The sequence below is a fragment of the Myxine glutinosa genome, chromosome 1 (assembly GCF_964187855.1).
Source record: "Myxine glutinosa chromosome 1, kmMyxGlut1.1, whole genome shotgun sequence".
NCBI lineage: Eukaryota > Metazoa > Chordata > Myxini > Myxiniformes > Myxinidae > Myxine > Myxine glutinosa.
In genome coordinates this window covers 64,673,179-64,693,443 of record NC_136261.1, presented here as the reverse complement: position 1 = coordinate 64,693,443, position 20,265 = coordinate 64,673,179, and the positions used below count along the sequence as shown (strand labels likewise).

Below are 20,265 nucleotides of genomic sequence, written 5' to 3'. Positions count from 1 at the left end.
TACCAACTGCATTGGGCGGTTTTCTGCATTCGCCGCTGCTGCTTTGGGACTGTGTTTTTCACCGCAAGACTCCATTGAGCACGAGGTCATCTCGGAGCAGAAGGTGGGAGGAGTCAGCCCAATGCCAGGAACAAGGCGTGGCCTCGCCAACGCCTCCTCTAGGGGCGGGATCGGTGAGCCCTCGCGACAAATCAAGGCCGAGGCGAGCTCACCGATGGGCGTGTCCTGGAGGCCGGCGGCTTGATCGCCCGAGGCATTATATAAGCGCGCGCGAAAGCTTTCAAAGAAGAAGTTGAATACCCAGAGAGTCCTGAGAGTTGCGTCAGAGAAATGGCAGAGAGACAGCAAGCATTTGAGAGAGAGAGAGAACCTGTCACGCAAGGCCCCCACGGCAGATGCGGCACACCACAGCAGATTGAACCGACGGAGCTTGGGAACCACCGCAGTTTTGGACCACGGCAGCGTTGAGCAGTGACGGCAGTTGCAGCTTCAGAGGAATCGCCGTACGAGAGACGGTTGAGGAGAGCCGGCGGCTGCCCAACTCGAGCCGCAATCATCCCAACCACCCGGACCCTTCCCGCCATTCGTTCCTGCTATCATCCCCCGTGTAAGTCTGATTGTTCGTCCATCTTCTGTGTTGTCCTGGGGTTTAAGTAAGACTGTTAATAGGTAAGCTAGAGTTTCACTGTGTCCTTCTGGCCCGTCCCTCTTTCTGTCTTTATTTTCTTATTCTTCCTTCTTCCTTGGTTTCTTTCATTGTGTAAATAGTAGTAATAAATAATAGTCGTATTTCCAACCTTTTTCCTTCGTCTTCCTCTTCTTCACATCCGTCGTCTTTGTCTTTTCCCCATTGAAAACCTGTGGCACGATTTGGCCAGCGTTCAAGGATCGGGTCTAGTATCTGTTAATAATTCATGCCGCGGTTGCTAAAACCGCATGGCAATTAACATCTGTCCGCGGTACGAATGGGGCTGTGCCACCGGCCTTTCCGGAGGTCGCTGGGCAGCGTCAGGGACCACGTCGGTCAGTTATAGAAGAGGGGATTAATCCCCCCTCTAAGGGGGAACAGAGGCCGACGTTGGGTTCCGTAACATTTGGTGTCAGGAGTGGGATTCGGACCTGAAGCGCTTAGCGTGCTCAAATTACGAGTGGCCCGAGATTTTGTTTTATAAAATCCTAAATTTAAAAATCGTGCCATGGATGGTCAAGGCGACGGGATGCCGGTGGGGGAATTATAAGAGGGGTTAGGGGTAACCCAGGACCAGAGGGAAGAAATGGGGGATGAGAGAAATGAGGATGTGGTTGAGGGGGTTTCAGACACACAACATGGCGCCTCGCACATGGCAGCGAGGGCTGCGCAAATGGCTGTGCAAATGCAATGCGCAAATGCGCAAATGGCTGTGCAAATGTGCGCAAATGGCACTGCGCAAATGGCTGTGATAGATTTGGACGCCCTCATGACGTGATTATTAGCGAGGATGGGAGTGTTAAGACAGGAACTGAACAAAGAGATGGATCGAATGGCCAGATTGAAAAAGGCGGGGGAGGACATTGACCGCAGATTGGGCGAGCAGGTCCCAGGGGTGCACGAGGAGGTAATGCGACTCGAGGAGCCCTGGTTGAGCGAAGCGGAGAAAAGCGCGGGTAAAATGACGGGTATAGAGATCGCGACCCGGGGTATGTGGCAGCCGGCGACCGCTGAGGTAGAAGAGGGAATTTTATTAAAGCCAGCGGTCGTCGTGGTGAATAAAGAAAAATAAATAATGGGTATAGTTAAAATTGAAGAGACGATGGAGGTAGCCCTGGAATCGGAGGAAGGAATGGAAATTGCTCAAAGTCCGTGCTCACATCACGATGCTGTGCTCATTAATCCTTATAAAGATTTGCAGGTGTTGGTGCAGGGAGGAAGAAGAACACCGAAGGTGAGACGGGCTGTATGTGGTGCCGGGAGATTTTGTAAGAGGGGGTTTGGCGCGAAGAGAATTGTCACGCGATTGGGATCAATATGGCACCCGGGCGTTGGTGAAGAGTCCCGTGTGAGTGGAAATGGCGCGCTTGTGGAAAAAAGTGTGCGTCGGCGAGTGGGTGTGTTATAAAGTGTGGGAGTGAAACCGAGTGCGAGCGGGAATGCACGTCGGGGTGTATGGAGTGTGACACAGGGAGTGAGAGTGATACGGAGTGTACGTGCGAGGGTGAGTGTGACACGGAGAGTAAGGTGGTGGTGGAACGTGTGCGAGGAAGCACACCTGAGTTGGTTGTGGCGCGGGTGTGGGAGAGCCCATCGGAGTGCGTTAGTGGGTGGATGCAAGAGTGCACGCCCATGGTGAGTGTTACCGAGGACGTAACGGAGGAGAGGTGTGGAACGAAGTGTGCGAATGGTGAGTGTGCATGAGAGGAGTGGTGTGTAACAGGGAGTGCGGTGGTGGAATGGACCGAGTGTGTGCGATGTATGGGTGGCGTTGGAACGCCGGGCTTGGTGAGTGTGGAAAGGGTCGCGTATGCGTGTGAGCATGCGGGTAAGGCATCGACGGTGAAAGGGGTAGCGTTTAGAGTGACGGATAGCTGAGGCGAGCACTCGGGGCGCGGTGCGCTTTGTTGGATGCTAGGCCTGGCGCGGATCGATGCTGCATCGCTTCTCTTAGAAGCGCCGTTGCCGATTCGGGCTAGGCCCCGCCCTGCACGGTCGAGTCCAGGCCTTGTCGGGCGAGGCGACCGGTCCGGTTCAAGGGCGAGTCGGAGGAAGCGGGACGGTGCCACCTGGCAGGGGCGGGGTTCCGACCGGGCGAGATTGAGCCATCGGGCCAGCGACCGCAAGGGGCCGCGCCGAGATGGTGCGTGGAATCTCGGCCCAACCAAACCACCCCCCCCCCCCCTCCCTTGAACCGAATGCCGGACGGCTTCAACCTGCAGGCGACCAAACCACCCGAATTCATTGCTCGGCTTTGCGAAGCCGAGCTTTGAAAATATAACGACGCACCGAGGCTCAAGTATAGCAGACTGTAATGATGATAGTGTTTTGGATCCGAAATTGAAAATAGTGAATTTGAAAAGCAAAATTTGATGATTGGTAGAATGATTGGCAGATGATTGGCAAATTTTTGATTGGCTGAAATTGGATGGGCCAAATTGGTAGTGAGAGGTACCCGTTGTGGAGGGACTGCAACTTTGCCATCTCTCACAGACGGGGGCAAAGGAGCAATAGTTTTATGGGGTTTATGGCAGTGAAAACTAGCCCCGGAGGGTTAGGATATAGTGTGTAGGGATCTAGAGAGATGACCAGAGGTAACGGTAAGGTTAAGTAGCGACTTTGGACAGGTAGTGGGGACATAGAGAGGGTAGTTGGATGTTAATGACGTGGGATGTGCTTAGTTTAAAGGGGCGACTGGGAAGCGCGAGTTTCAGAAGGGAGTAGTCAGCTTAGATGATGCCGTGTGTTTGTGGTTTATGGGATGAGGAATTGGTATGGAAGTTTTGTGTGAGAGTCTTCGTATTGAGCAAATGAGGCAATGCTCGTGAATGGTGCCATGTGTGTGTGTTGAAAGTGTACTCAGCAGCGTATTGTGAGAAGTGTGAGATGAGTGACATTGTGTTGAGTGAATGAGCTTGCATGGGATGCAAGTGATGAACAGGTGTGTGGAACGCTTGGTGGGCAAGTCCGAGGTGCAGCCGGGGGGGGGGGGGGGGGGGAGGGAGTGTCCGTGGTGCAGCTGTTGGGTTTGGCCGTGGTGCAGCCGGTGGGTGTGTCCATGGTGCCGCCGGTGCGCGTGTCCGTGGTGCAGCCGATGGGTGTGTCCATGGTGCCGCCGGTGCGCGTGTCCGTGGTGCAGCCGATGGGTGTGTCCATGGTGCCGCCGGTGCGTGTGTCTGTGGTGCAGCCGGTGGGTGTGTCCGTGGTGCCGCCGGTACGTGTGTCCGTGGTGCAGCCCGTGGGTGTGTCCATGGTGCCGCCGGTGCGTGTGTCCGTGGTGCAGCCGGTGGGTGTGTCCGTGGTGCCGCCGGTGCGCCTGTCCGTGGGGCAGCCGATGGGTGTGTCCATGGTGCCGCCGGTGCGTGTGTCCGTGGTGCAGCCGGTGGGTGTGTCCGTGATGCCGCCGGTGCGCGTGTCCGTGGTGCAGCCAATGGGTGTGTCCATGGTGCCGCTGGTGCGTGTGTCCGTGGTGCAGCCGGTGGGTGTGTCCGTGGTGCCGCCGGTGCGCGTGTCCGTGGTGCAGCCGATGGGTGTGTCCATGGTGCCGCCGGTGCGTGTGTCCGTGGTGCAGCCGGTGGGTGTGTCCGTGGTGCCGCCGGTGCGCGTGTCCGTGGTGCAGCCGATGGTTGTGTCCATGGTGCCGCCGGTGCGTGTGTCCGTGGTGCCGCCGGTGCGCGTGTCCGTGGTGCAGCCGATGGGTGTGTCCATGGTGCCGCCGGTGCGTGTGTCCGTGGTGCAGCCGGTGGGTGTGTCCATGGTGCCGCCGGTGCATGTGTCCATGGAGCAGTCCGTGGTGCAGCCGATGGGTGCGTCCGTGGTGCAGCCGATGGGTGCCTCTCGGGCTTGGTGAAATGAGGAATTGCTAGGCAATCCTCGGGAGGTGATTGTGAGTTGTGTTGAGCATGGAGGTGTATGGAGCAGTGCATGAGTGAGTAATAGTGATTGAGTGTTGTGTTGACCAAATGGTCCAGGGAGGAAGGAGGGTGCAGGAAGCACCAGTAGGAGTGATTGCACAGGTGTGCAACTGAACAGGTGTATGGAGAATGGTTGTGTGGAATACATGGAGTATGGAATATATGGAGTATGGAATGGATGGTCATGGAGTGAGTATGGTGGAAACTGTGGAGTGGAGTGGATGGTGTGAAGGTGTGGATGGGGGAAAAGTGGACCCTATCACAAATACCCGGGGAGGGTAGTGTAAGTGTTAGATAGAGGGTACAGGTAAATTGTGGTTGGATATTGGCATCTGTGGTGCGTGGTGGAAGAATGGTGTTCGGATGGGTGCATTCATGACGTGGAAATGGCTGGGCGTGTGGCCTGTTAGTGTGTGTAGTTGGTTGAGCACTCCACCACTGTGAGGATGTCGGCCAGGTGAAGCCGCAGGTGGGCTCTGGGAGCCGGTAGAGTTGTTGTGGATGGGGCCCGAGGATCCGGAGGACGGACCCGGGTAGCCCAGTGCCAGAGAGGGCACTGAGTGGGGAGAGCGCCAGAGGGCCTTCCCCAGGTAGATAGGTTAGGGTAAGGAGCAGGTAAGCTCAGAGGCAACAACAGTGGTGGAGGTGTGCAGGTGGGTAGACCTGCTGGGAGAGCCACACGACCCAGTCCTGAAATTGTGCAAGGGCCCAGGGAGTTGAATCGGGGGAGTGAGACCCCAAATTGATGAAGCACCACAGTTTGGTCAATGGGAATTGGTTTTTTAGAACCCATAGAGTAAGTTGGCCAATGGTTTGGCAGGGAAAGACCCCGGGTAGTGTAAAGTGTATTAAAGTCATTTAGGAAGATAGTTAGGATTAAGAATCTCCTCGCACCATCTGCATCCACTCACCTGAGGTGACAGAACTCCACACCATGCCATGTTTGATTATTTTTACTGTGCAGATGTTTTGGATTGTGTGATGCATCATGACATGGGTGTGACATTGTGCTTTGATGTTCCATCTCTCCCTCCTTTGGAGGGACTGATGATGAATTGGGTAATGGCAAATTTTGGATTAGTGGGAGTGAAGACGAATTTGGTATAGGGGAGATATGGGGAAGACGAGACAGATAGCGACGGATTTGTAAGGTGTAGTGTAATGTGTAGATTTTTGTAAATATGGGGTAAGGGCAAGGGTAGAGTAGGTAACAGGGTGGGTGACGTATGGTAGGGACGAGCTTTTCTCCGCCCAGTCTCCAAACGCACCTCGCCTTGCATTGCCTTGTTTGATGTGTACCCTTGCGACCTTACCCCTCTCTCACCTGTCTTCTGCCCCCCCCCCCCCCCCACCTCTTGTCTCCCACCCGAGGAGAGTGCGCCACTGGGCGCCGAGGAGAGCGTGCGGGAGTCTGCCATTGTGTTCCCGAAACTCCCGCAACCAGCTCTCTGCATCGATGCACCACGTATGGACCACATGTCTGTGGCTGAGCACCACTTATGGACCCCATGGGTTGGGGCATGGCCCCTCTGCTGGAACCGGCCATGAAGGCCCGAGATCTTGCTGGCGGACCTTGGTCACAGGGCACCTATGCCACACAGGTGAACCACCCCTAGTCGGCCCTGTGGGCCATAAATAAAAAATGGACACGGTTGTGCACTTTTATTATGACAAATACGCCGCCAGCAAGAATAGCAAGTTGACAACATCTGGAAGAATATTAGCCAGCAGAGGGAGCCGAAGAGCAAGACCACCAGGAGGGTTTGTTGGTCTATTTTTATTATGAACTGTGGTGACTGTGCACCGATTGGTGCTTGATGGTGTTTTGGTGCGTTTTTGGTGCTTTCTGGTGCGTCAATGCAGCACAGGCTGTCTCCCCCCCCCCCCCCCCAAAAGAACAATCGCAGGTCCTGGGTTGCATTTTGTAAATACAAGTAGAGTAACTGTAAATAATGCTCCCCCATCGTTCATGTTGTAGTTTGAAAACCATTCCGCGATTCGGTTAGCTGTGGGCCTGTCTGTTAGGCAGGGTGCAATGGAGCAGCGGGACATATTTAATTGTGTTTTAAAACTGTCACACTCAGGGTCAGGTTAAATGTAGAGGGAACTACACCTACATGCTACACTTTTTTTTTTTTTTTTTTTTTTTGGTATACAAGATCGAGGCTCGTGAAAGAGCGAACATTAGTCACACAGAAAGACAAACAGACACACAAAACAAATAACATCGGGAGCGGTAGACAAGATGGGGAGAGAGGGGGAAGGACACAAACACAACATTTGAGAGCAGGGACCGAGAGACTTGGAGACATCGAGAGAACTGTGGGAGGGAGAGGGCTTTGGGGGGAGGCATGGGAAGGGGGGGGGGGGTTGGGAGAGGTATAAAACATATGGACACTGCCAAGACTTCCAGGAAAGAAGTTGGAATTTCAAACAAGGTGGATCTGGGGTGAATTAGTGGGGGTAGAAAAGATCAAGGTTTTGGATGGGGGAAGATAAGAGATGGTGGTGAACAGCTGTTTTCAAGACCTGGAGGGAGGAGTGTGATTGAAGTGAGTGTGGGAGTTTGTTCCAGAGGCGGGAGAAAAGAGGAATGAAAGAGTGAAGGTGAGCAGAGAGCCGAGATTTCGGCAGTTTAACCATCAGAGGGTGGCTGGCAGATCTTGTGCGACCTGTAGGAATATTTGGGGGACAGAGCACAGAGAGAGCTGGGGGAGCAAGGCCGGAGAGGAGTCGGTAGAAGACAGAAAGACCACCTACCTGCCTGCGGTGAGTGAGTGAAAGGCCCTCAGAGATAGCTTCATCGCAGGAGATTCCAATGATTCTGAAAGCTTTGGATTCAACAGCGTGAAGCCGAGCCAGGTGTGAGGCAGGAGCACCAGCCCATAGGGGAGAACATTATTCCATTGAGCTGCGGATGAAAGCCTTGTATGTGGTGAGGAGCTCAGGTGTGCCTAGGACTGTTTTACACTAAAGGTAAAAGTAATAGGCCCGGGACGTGCCTAAGAGGAGGAGGGTGCAGTGTTGTGGATTTGAGAATTGTGTTTTTTTATTGTGGTAAAATATCACCCTCCTTCCTCCATTTGGTGTATAAAGGTCAAAGGTCGTGCCCGTAGTTATTCCATAAACAATCACGTAGCAAATCATAGATTTCCTCCTTGTTTAGTAGTTATCTCCTTATTATGTGTATTAGATTAAGGCCTTGTCTTCCATTAATTAACACTCCATTGCACCAAATTCAAATAAGGTAGATTCCCTTCACATTCCCCTTTCGTCAATTGCCAACTGCATTGAGCGGTTTGCTGCATTCTGCCGCTGCTGTGGGGTTGTGGTTTTTCGCTGCAAGACTCCATTAGCCACGAGGTCATCTCGGAGCAGAAGCTGGGAGGAGTCGGCCCAGCGCCGGGAACAAGGCGTGGCCTTGCCAATGACCAAACAGGGCCGAGGCGAGCTCACCGATGGGTGTGTCCTGGAGGCCGGCGGCTTGATCGCCCGAGGCGTTATATAAGCACGCGTGAAAGCTTTCAAAGAAGAAGTTGAATACCCAGAGAGTCCTGAGAGTTGCGTCAGAGAAACGGCAGAGAGACAGCAAACATTTGAGAGAGAGAGAGAGAACCCGTCACGCAAGGCGCACAAACTTCCTTTCCTATCACCTATCGCACAAACTTCCTTTCAAGGACTCAAAGTTCACTCGCGATGTACGCTCGACCGCTTGACATGGAGCTTCAACCACGCTTCTTCTCCGACCTTTTCTTCACGACCTCTTCTTCTTCGCTCGTCGTTTTATGGTGCACGATTTCCTGTATCATTTTAAGTTAACCTTTTTAACTTTAGATAGCTGTTCCTGTTTAATAAACCTTTTGAGAATAATAATAATACATAATATCAGAAACATGTCAAGTGGGTGAAAACCACAACAGCGGAGGTGATGAATCCGTAACACTTCCCCCCTCAAGAAAGAACGTTTGAACACAGCGAAAACTTTCTTTGCATGCAAACTCTTTAAACAAACAAAAATAAACTCACAACCCAAATCACCAATTCCCGTGAGCAGCATTTATCAACATCTCAAAAATAAAGCAACAAAATTTCACACAACCCACAGAGATTTCCAAAGTTAATTGACTCTGGACAAAGCGTCAGCCATGACATTGTCCCTGCCCTTTACAGGTTCAATTTCCCAGTTGGACTTCTGCAAAGCCAAACTCCATCTCACCCCCCTCTGATTTTATTTTTCGTTTCTTTTGAATGAAGGTTAAGGGGTAGTAATCAAAATCCAAATTCAAGCAAATCTACAACACTTTTCCCGGGAGGCCGAGCTGAAAGCCAGGTTCCATGGTGGTTGGGTGGTGACTGGTGAGGCCTGGAAGTATTCACTCCATGGACGCCTTTCGGAACGTGGAGTTCACGGTTAGTCCATGCAGGGAAGTCCACTACATGGACGCCGTTAGGAACGTGGAGTTCACGGTTAATCCGTGTAGGGAAGTTCACTACATGGACGCCTTTAGGAACGTGGCATTCACGGTTAATCCATGTTGGAATCTTGGCTCGGCGGCTCCGCAACATTCAGTGCTTCAACTTTTCTGAACTTTCACAATAATTACAGTGTAGCTTATCACTGAAGTCACATGAATAGCGGTCTCCTTCTCAGCCACTACTCTGACAATCCTTCCTTCGGGAGCTGCCGAATAATATCGATTGCGGCCACCACCAACATTACTCCTCCATTGTCCTCTTCTGTAGCCCCCACGACACCTATGAAATGCCTTCCCTACTGTTATGGTCCGACCCTCCAACTCCTTGCTATTCAGATCCTTTTTTGCATCTCTGGAATCCTTTGAGTTTTCAAACGGGACAAAGCCAAACCCTCTTGACTTTTGCGTCTCCCTGTCTTTTATCAGCAGCACTTCCAAAAGCGGTCCATATTTGCTGAAAACAGAGGTCAGAACTTCTTCCTTTGTGTTGAAGTTCAGTCCACCTACAAATAACTTGTCAAATTTGTCGCCATCCATAACTGGTGTGGTGTTATTTTCCCTGCTGGGCGTTTTTACCAACCATCGGGTTACCATAAACTTGACCACCGGCCAAATCATTCCCGATAACCAAAGATACTCCCTCTACAGGAAGAGTGGCTTGTAAACCGACGATGACCGGTTCTGACACCAAATCAGACTCCAAATGGATGACATGAAGTGGAGCTCTAACACAGCCACCAACCCCCTGTAAGCGAACACTATCACCAGTTGCCGTCTCCTCTGACACTGGCAAAATGCCTTCAAGCATCAAAGACTGATGTGCTCCTGTGTCCCTCAAGACCCTAACCGGTTTCTGGTTATTCGAGTCTCCATCCAAGGACACAAACCCCTCTGAAATAAATGGTTGGTAACCCTTGTGAGGGCGATTCTTCACATTTGACATTGCATTCGGAGTTGTACTAGTCGAATTCCGCTCCTGATTTTCCTTTCCCAGAGCATAACAGTGGGACATCAAGTGTCCAGGTTTATGGCAAAAAGCGCAAGTCGGCCCGGAGGAGAACCTCGTGGTCTGCCTCGAGCCCCCCCCCCCCCCCCCCCAGAGGATACGTCTGCCTTGGAACTGTTGTCTTCTGATTTCTAGAAGTCGTGGTATCAGAGTGGTCCTCATAGTCATCTCGAGGCTGCCCCCATGAATTTTCGTTCTCCGCCCCGATGTACCATAGCTCCCCTGGCTAGGTCTAGGCGAGAAGTTAGGCTTGTGGAACCCCATCCTGTGGGTTAAGGCATAGTCATCTGCCATGGTGGCTGCCTCATACAACTTTGGTACTTTCCTTTCCTCCAGATGTACTTTAATGTCCTCGTGGACACACCGCTGGAATTCCTCCACCAGGATCAACTATCGCAATAGTTTGAAGTCTTTCCCAACCCCTTTTGAATCACACCACCTATCAAACATGGTTTCTTTCATTCTGGCAAACTCCACATGGGTCTCACTCTCCCTCTTCCTGGCATGCCGGAATTTTTGCCGGTAAGCTTCCGGGACCAATTCATAGGCCTTGAGAATGTTTTTCTTCAAAATCTCATAATCTGCACATTGGTCAATCGGTAAAGCCGAATAAATATCCTGAGCTTTACCCACCAGAACACTTTGCACTAACAAGGTCCAGGACTCCTCAGGCCATTTTAGCAGTCGAGCCACTTTCTCAAAGTGTGAAAAAAAATTGGCTACCTCCTTTTCATTGTAGGGTGGCACCAGCCTCACATGTCTGCCAACATCCCAGGTGTTCTGACTAGGTGTCGAACCAGTCAGCATGGATGGTACCTCTCCCCGTTCTTTCATTACATCCAGCTCCTTGAGTCTAATTTCCTGCTGAAGCACCATTTCACGGTCCTTTAACTCCCTGTCGGCTTTTCTCTCCTCTGCTTTGAGTTCCCTTGCAGCTCTCCTTTCCTCTGCTTTTTTCTCTTCTAACCTTTCCTGGAGTTCTCTTTCCTGTGCTGCTCTTCTTTCCTGGAGTTCTCTTTCCTGTGCTGCTCTTCTTTCCTGGAGTTCTCTTTCCTGTGCTGCTCTTCTATCCTGGAGTTCTCTTTCCACTCTCCTTTCTTCTGCTTGTTTCTCTTCTAACCTTTCCTGGAGTTCTCTTTCCTGTGTCTCTCTTCTTTCCTCGCTCTGCAATTGCATCTCCATTTTTTGGAGCTCCACATTTTCTTGTTCTTCTGGTAACCAATCCAAGGCTCCCTCTTCCCATGTTCCGCGTCCCACCAGAGATTCTATCACCAATCTCTGCATCTCTGCTTTCCTCATATTCGTTCGGACCTCCAAGCTAAAATGTCTGGCCAATACCAAGAGGTCCGATTTTAGTAACGCTCTGAACTGTGCTTCACTAGGGGTCGCTGCAAACTTCTCTGCGTCAAACTCCATGGTGACTATTGTTAACACCTGTTAACCTTCACACAATAAAAAAAAAGATTTAAACCCCAAAAAAAATTGGGAATGTTAGAAAAAGTTCCAACTTTGGGACTTCTGGGAATGTTAGGGAATTCTTTCCCGGACGAAATTTAAGGAATATATATTATTATTATTATTATATATATATATTTTTTTAATATATATCCCGGACGAAGACCCAATTTCGAGCCCACGAATCAATTGGACGAGCCCCCAATTTCTGTTACGTGCTCCTCCCCGACCCCCTGGTCTCTGTATACCCCCGAACCCTGGGAGGAGCCATGACAGAAAAGAAATATATTACTCCGTGTCAAAATCAAGATCGAAACCACACATATGGTTATCAAGAAAAAGAATATATTAAAAATCACACAGGAATAATGATACAACCATGATAGCCAGCCACCATACAATCAATATCTTAGGATGGTACCATCTGTTAATGTGATCGAACTCACTGCTCCCAGTACATGGAAAGAACCTCCTCAATGTCTCTATAACCTTCTCCAAGGCGAAGTTCATTCGCTCCAGCGATCGTTGGAACAATGTCCAATCCAGATCAATTGAGGCGTAGGCGGTCGAAGCGACACAGAAGTCACGTGGTCCAACACCCAGCAAACTCGCGGTAGAATGGAAAATCTCCAAAGACGCGCGCCGACGTACACGTTTGCCGTTCAATCAGCGAATCGCCGTGTACTCCTCAAACGCCGCTTTATTGCACAGCCGTCCCCGGCAAACCACCGGAGGATAAGCCCAGCCGACGCGACAAAAACCTTTTCCGATGAAGGCAACGTGCGGGGCGAAATGGCAGACGGCTCTCACTCGAGCATGAGCTTCGAGGCAAGGATTCTCCGGAATCTCAATGCCGATACCCGACTAGGCAGGCTCCACAATACTCCGGCGATATCACCGATCGCACGAACTTCCTTTCAAGGACTCAAAGTTCACTTGCGATGTACGCTCGACCGCTTGATACGGAGCTTCAACCACGCTTCTTCTCCGATCTTTTCCTCACGACGTCTTCTTCTTCGCTCGTCGTTTTCCGGTGCATGATTTCCTGTATCATTTTAAGTTAACCTTTTTAACTTTAGATAGCTGTTCCTGAATAATAAACCTTTTGAGAATAATAATAATACATAATATCAGAAACATGTCAAGTGGGTGAAAACCACAACAGCGGAAGTGACGAATCCGTAACAATATATATATATATGAAATTATACACCCCCACCCCACCCCCCCCCCCAAAAGGGGTTAAAACTGCAAGAATATACATCACTATGGTGATAACCCTGTCTTGTCGTCCTCCTCCTCCTCCACTTCCCTCCCACACCCCTTCAAGAGTTGATCAGTCCCAGTTACTCATACATATCTCTTCGAATGTGAACAAATTCTTGTATTAATTTTACCCTTTTTAGATTCCTTTACCAACCTGTCTTTTAGGGAAAGCTGTTTCTACAGTGCGTATCAAAAAAAGGTAATCCGAATTCAAGGGGTTAATATGCAAAGGTTATTTAGTTTGACAATTTACATGTGGTTTACCAATTATGAGGAGATCCTCAGCTTTCCATTGATGCCTTTCATGCATCATTTCTGTCACACATGATCGAGTATATGTTCATTGAAAATGACAAGTTCAAATCGCATTTTTACAAGTTTGGCTAATCGGTGCAAGACAGTTTTAAATGGACGCATTACTTTTCGACTGCCAAATTGATTATGTAAAATTGTTAAGCTGGTCTGGTAAATGTCAGTTGCGTCATCCTTTGTTTTAGATGGGTATTTAAGATGGGCCTACAGTGTATGGGTTTAGAGACAGTCTGAGTCATTGAAAAGATGGTTGAACTTACGACTGAACAGCGGACCTTCGTGGTTTCAACCTTTCATCAAACTGGAAGTTTGCAGCGAACTCGTGATGCGTTCAGGGAACGTTTCCCAGAACGGGAGCCTCCAGCAGCCAAAACCATCTGGCTGAATGTTAGAAAATACCAAGAGCATGGCACTAGCCTCAACCGCAACAAGGGGAATTCTGGTAGGAGGCACACTGGGCCATCGGAAATGAACATTGCAGCAGTAAGACAGCAAGTATTGGAGCATCCTAGGGATACCAGCGCAAGATGAAATGGGACGGGATTGCCTTCGGCAACATTCAACCGAATCACAAGACTGGACCTCCACCAACATCCATATCGGATTCACATCCGGCATCAACTTACGCCAGGGGATTTTGCCAGGAGGCTGGTGCTTGCCAGATGGTTGATAGCACGTTGCGAACAGATGTCAATTTCCTGCGGTATCTTGTTATCAGCGACGAAGCTGCTTTCGCCATGGATGGCAAGGTCAATACCCATAATGTTCTTGAATATGCACCGACAGGACAACCCCTGGAATTTAATTTTGACACCAACATGAATCGACAAAAGTGGACTGTTTTGTTGGGACTTTGTGGAAGTGGTCAGGTGATCGGACCATTTTTCTTTCAAAGGAATGTCAATGGTGAAGTTTTACCGCAGCTGGAGGAGAAGTTTGAGCGACAGGTTCGTGGTGTCTTCAGATATCTCTGGTGGGCCCAAGACGGCGCCCCAGCACATCGTCTTATCGCTGTCCGAGATCGACTGAGGGAACTCTTTGGAGACCGAGTCATCGCCCTCAACCATGCAATGGATTGGCCACCAAGATCACCTGACCTCACACCATGTGATTATTTCCTTTGGGGACATTTAAAGAACAAGGTGTTCGTAACTCCTCCCGTGATCTTGACGAATTGCAGGGCCGTATTCGACATGAAGTGGATGCTTTGCGCAATGACCTGGCTATGGTGAGACGAGCAGTTTAGGGCATGCTCCGCCAATGTGAGCTTTGTGTTGAAAGGGGAGGTGGACATGTTGAAGGTGTGGGTGCATAAAGGCCAATCATACCTGAGAAAAGCTCACATCTGACGTTCATTTTGCACCAATTATCCTGACTTGCATCGATTAGCCAAACTTGTTAAAATACGATTTGAACTTGTCATTTTCAATGAACATGTACTCGGTCATGTGTGACAGCAATGATGCATGGAAGGTATCAATGGAAAGCTGAGGATCTCCTCTTAATTATTAAACCACATGTAAATTGTCAAAATAAATAACCTTTGCATATTAACCCCTTGAATGCGGATTACCTTTTTTTTGATACGCACTGTATAATGCAAACATCCACAACGGCAGAACTCGGGAAATTCCATTAATACAAGGTATAGAGCTGACTGATACATAATTAACATTGTAATTTGTGTTTTTCGTTACTTCAAGCTTTAGTAATTACAGAAAGTGTTCTGACAATGTGGTAGGAAATTGCGGATACTAATTTCAAAAGTACAGTATGTATGTGGAAGGTGGGGTGGAGGGTACGGGCTCCATAAATCAACTTTCTATTAGCAAGCTTTTTGGGGATGAACGGTGATAAGTTTCACATGTATAAACTATAGATTCATACTTTCAATTGTAGTTTTCTTTGTAATCTTCAATTAAACATGCAAAGGAACATTGCATAATCTCTACTATAAGAGAGGTGTGTGTGTGTGTGTGTGTGTGTGTGTGTGTGTGTGTGTGTGTGTGTGTGTGTGTGTGTGTGTGTGTGTGTGTCGCCATTTTTCTCAGAGATGGCTGAACGGATCTTCGTCAAACTTTCAGGGGTTTGTGTTACGGATTCGTCACTTCCGTTGTTGTGGTTCTCATCCACTGTAAACATTTTTGGTTCCATGTACTATTATTGTTATCGTTTAAGTGAATTGGAGATAACTGTTTTCAAAAGGTAAAAAAAATTAATGTTTAAAAAGAAACTGGAAACCGGATCGGGACCAGGACGAAGAAGAAGAGGAAGGAGAAGAGGAAAAAGGAGGCAGAGCGAGTGAGGTCGAGAAGGATCTGAGCTGCTTTGAGGTCTGGAGCAAACACTGGCGAACGGGGGTCACTAGCGAACTTTGGGGTTTCCTGGGAAAGGAATTCCTGCGACAGAGTTGTTATCGCTGTGACAGATAAACCTGCGTGACAGGTTTTGCAGTTGATTCCGAAGAGAATCATTGGAGTGCCGTTCCATCTCGAGAACAGACCGTTGGCCATTTTGCCTCGTGGTGGATTTTCGCATCGCACCAGGTTTTTCACCTCGCTTCAACCATTTCACCACATCCAGACGTTACCCTGGTGTGTGTGTGTAACGTGGATTTTGAGTGTGAATTTGTGGTTCGCCGATTGGGAGCCATTGAAAGTCCATACCCGAAGGTGTGATTTCCCAGCCGCCTCTTGAGGACACTTTTGCCTGTCTTTGGCAGTGTGACTGTCAACCGAGCAGGATTCTGGTCTCGATACAACATCGTTCTGACGATCACTGGAGCATGGATCGACTTTGGTTTGAAGCTGGGACAGAGACATTGGGAATGTTATTTTCGCTCACTTGGGGCACAGTGAGTTATATTGTACGAAACTGATGGTACCATCATAGGAATGTAATATTGGTTGGACAATTGATTAATATTGTTATTGTACTGTTATTCTTGTGTGACCTTAATACAATACTTGTTTGTTGGTAACATTGGTGTGGTTTCACCATTGATCTTTGACATACAGAATAACACATCTTTCTGCCGTGACTCCTCTCGGGGCTCGGAGGTACACCGTGACTGGGGTTTGGGGAGGAGCACTTTACATTTTTCAGTGGGTGCCAGGGAGTGTTTTGGACCAAAAAAAATTTGGGAGTGAGGAGGGAGTGTGGAAGGAGTTTTAAAAATCGCGCTGTATTGCCGAAGCCCTTTAGATTAACGGCAGATATATACAGGTACACATGCACATAAATAAATACAAAACAATTACCAGACATTTGAACACAAATGAAACAACAATTCATGTTCAACCAGACAATTCCGGAAGGGGTCAAAGTTGGTGGTAAGTCTTCTTGTTTTTGAACGTCTTCAAACTTAGCTGAGAAACGTGATCAATGGCACATTCACCAGCATGTATTCAAGAAAATAATTTACTTCTAAGGTGACAACAGTACAGTATTTACAAAATAGAGAATGTAAAAATACCAGCACAGTATTTACCACGTGGAGAATGTAAAAACACCAGTTCAGTATTTACAACATGGAGAATGTAAGAACACCATTAGCCTACAGTATTTACAACATAGAGATTGTAAAAACACCAGTGCAGTATTTACCACATGGAGAATGTAAGAATACCAGTACAAGCCTCTCCTCTTCTCACTTCTCCCCCGCCTCCCTCTCCCCTCCCGCCCCCCCAATCCCCCCTCCACCCTCCAGCCCCGGGCAGTGCCGGATACTTCAGCTAGTATTCAATAAGAGGAATGAAACAATATTAATTGAGCGATCTCCTCTGGAACCAGACACACAAACAGCTCGCACATTTTAATCAAAAGAGTTTTCAAGAACTCCGTGCGAAACCAACATGTACGACCAGCATTCCTTGGACTCTTGGTGTTTGATAGTCCGTATGAAAACAAAAAACAGTGAATGTCCGTTATTTGTAAAAGTTGGTATGAACTATAATCAGGTATTATGTCAAACCGTGATCAACAACTTTTAATATGTGCTGTGCTTGGCAACATTGTATGAATCAAAATGTTTGTATGACATGGATTATGTGTAACTAATGACAATATGGATTGTAAATTAAATATAAAATTATCCAACTTCACGATATCTTTATGATAAACAATCACATATCATGTCATAATAATGCACACCAAGGAAGGGAAAATGTACGTACATGGGAGAAGAAACGTCAAAGCAAGAAGACCAAGAGGATTGTTGAAGTTTGCCATGAGAAGATCTTGAACATGAAATTTAAATTTCAACATGAACATAAATCGAGTCTCTTTCGTCGGGTCAGATTAATTCGAAGACTTCGATCTTCAAATGAGCCTGGCAATCCAACGGCTGTCCTGTTTGAGCAGACGAAAGGAAGAACAACACAGTTGCCGAATCAAGTCTGTAATGTAATATGTTCCATGATTGCTCAACCAGTTGCTTTGGCCCAACCAGGAAGTTTAGAGGAAGTATATAGCTGGACGACTTCAGTTCTGTTTTTGTGTAATGTCGTGCTTTGTATGCAGCCTGCGGTTGTTTGGCTGCATCATTTTCTGGAGGCTCAGCTGTGTCTCTACATCACGGATGCAATGCCCCCTGTTCCCAGAAAGCTGGTACGTACTCATTTTGTCGACCTCGGAAGGATGGTAGGCTAAGTCAACCCACCTGGTGTTAATTCAATGGCTCGACAGGGGCTAGAGCTCAGGACCTTAATATTCCAAGCCAGCCACCTTAACCATTGAACCACCACCAGGCTTTTGTGTAATACATTTTTCATATACTGTATATACACTACAGCTTGTGATCCTCGATGGGACCCCTTTTTGTCTTTGCTGTCACTGATGACTCTCCAAGAAGCGATGAAACCGGTCCGGCAGCTAAGGGGGTATGTATCATTGGTATTCTCTTGTGTGTAAATGTCGTTACAGTTGTGGAGGGACTCTGGGAAGAGTTTGAAACAGCAAAGGGCTGACCTTGTGTAGCCTTTCATGGTTGCAGTTATGCAGCTTTCTTCAGCTGGAAGTGCATAGGAGGAGTCAATTTATTTATATTATATATAAATTTAACCGATGAAGCCGATTTTTCTATTTTCTATTTCGATTTCATTCAGCCGATGAAGATCAGCCGAGACGGATGGTTTAAACAGCTTTTAACTAATGAGGCGACCGGCCGAAGATGAGGGTTGCTCTTGGTTAGTGCGGGAATGAAGGAATGCGAGATGTTTCGCTGAACGGAACACACAGGTTTATTCTGAAACCACAAACAAGTAAACACGACAGCAAAATGCACCACAATAACAATTTAATAAAAAGAAATCAAAGACGAAATAAAAGTCGTGGTAAAAACTAATTCCCGACTTTAAGGATCCTCCACGCACTGTCTCAACCACACACACAGGGGAAAATAAAATGTCCTTTTTAGTGCCGGCACTTAGCTCTGCGTCCCAAATGGGTCCTTCTGTGAGGTTGGCAGCTGGGGACGAGGCTCAGACTTCAATGTCCCTTTGGCAGGAACCTGGCACAAGATGGCTGCAGCGACGCGCTCGACGGCACCACAAACGTGAGGTGAAAGTCAAGAGGTTGTCTTTTAGGCTCCTCCACCGCTTAGGGATGTTCAGCATGGCCTCCAGCTCGCCAAAGAAAAGAGCTGCTGTTGATCTGCTCTCTCCGCTCGCTCTCCTCCAAAGCGCACAAACTCCACGACCCAACTGAACCAAAATGGCGAGCATTTTGTACCTTCAGCTCTGCACTCTCTCTGCTCTCGAAGCTTCCCGCTGACGTCACCCCCAGCCCTCGTTGCTCCGGGCATGTGGCCTGCAGGATCTTCACTCCGCCCCCTCATTCCCTGCCTCTCGTGGACAGGGCCTTTCCCTTATGAGGTCCATTGAGGGTGAGGCTGAGTCCGGGAACCTGCCTGGTTTTTTGTTGGTGTGGTTGCTGTTGTTTAAAGGAGTTTCAAAACGTAAGGGAAAGGTTACAGAGGGAAAGCACGCACTGGGGAAAACTATCCTTAATCCCTACCACTAATTAGCACTGCTTGACCACCCCCCCCCCCCCCTGCCCCCACAACTCCCCTGTGAAGAACATGTAAACAACCTTGTTACAGTTTCTCTACTTATTACATCCAGGTTTCTTTTACACGTCACATGGCCCATGCTATAAATTATACAATGCTACCTTTCCTTTGGGATCTTTTTACCTATCCCCACAAACGTAGAAATATATATGCTTTTATACACACACACACACACACATATATATATATATATATATATATATATATATATATATATATATATATATATATATATATATATATATATATATATATGTGTGTGTGTGTGCTCAAAAACAAACAGACAGACAGGCAGACAGATGGGTGAAAACATAACTTCCATCCACCTTTGGTGGCAGAGGTTAAAAGTTGCAAAAGCGGCTCCCCTTAACTACAGACTTATCAGCTTACTTCCAATCATCAGCAAGCCAAATCCATCATCACAATTCATCCGAAATCCTTCCTTTTCTTTTCTCCAATAACCTCATCAGAGCACCAATTTGGTTTCAGACAAGGTCACTCCACCTCAGACATACTGCTTATACTCACCCAACAATGGATGGAGGCCTTCAATGTCAGACGTGAGATCAAGGCTGTTTCTCTGGCCATGTCTCCTCAAACTGTCCGCCTATGGCATCTATGGCCAGCTCCACACATGGCTTGCTGACTTCCTCTACTCTCGTAGTCAACATGTGGATTTCAACGGAATCTTTTCATCTTCTCTCAAGGATGGAGTATCCCAAGGCAGTGTTCTGGGTCCAGTCCTTTTCCTGATCTTCATTAATGATCTCTCCGACTCTCTGGAAAATCCCCTTTATCTGCATACTGATGACTCTAACCTCTGCCGTGACATACCTACTCCTTCAGACAGACAGGCTGCAGCCTCTTACATCTCTTCAGACCTTAAAAAAAATCACTAGCTGGTCAAACACTTAGAACATCTCTTTCAATCCTGACACATCTCACACTCTCACTATCTTTCTCTGATATGACTATGATTAACCCTCCAATATACTTTCTCAACAATCCTCTTGAGGAAGTTCAGTCATTCAAACTCCTCGGTCTCACTATCAGCCATGATCTTTTTTGGGCAAACCACA

General features: G+C 48.2%; 1 protein-coding gene across 1 annotated transcript in view; it reads right to left on the bottom strand.

The window, feature by feature from the left end:
- The window catches only part of LOC144890777 (T-cell surface glycoprotein CD4-like), an 88,691-nt gene extending 71,120 nt beyond the window's left edge, over positions 1-17,571 (bottom strand). Inside the window, exon 1 of the mRNA XM_078772604.1 lies at positions 17,292-17,571. Coding sequence (XP_078628730.1) covers positions 17,292-17,388 — 97 coding nt within the window. The 5' untranslated portion in view covers positions 17,389-17,571. The remainder of the gene's footprint in view (positions 1-17,291) is intronic.
- Positions 17,572-20,265: the final 2,694 nt, after the last annotated feature.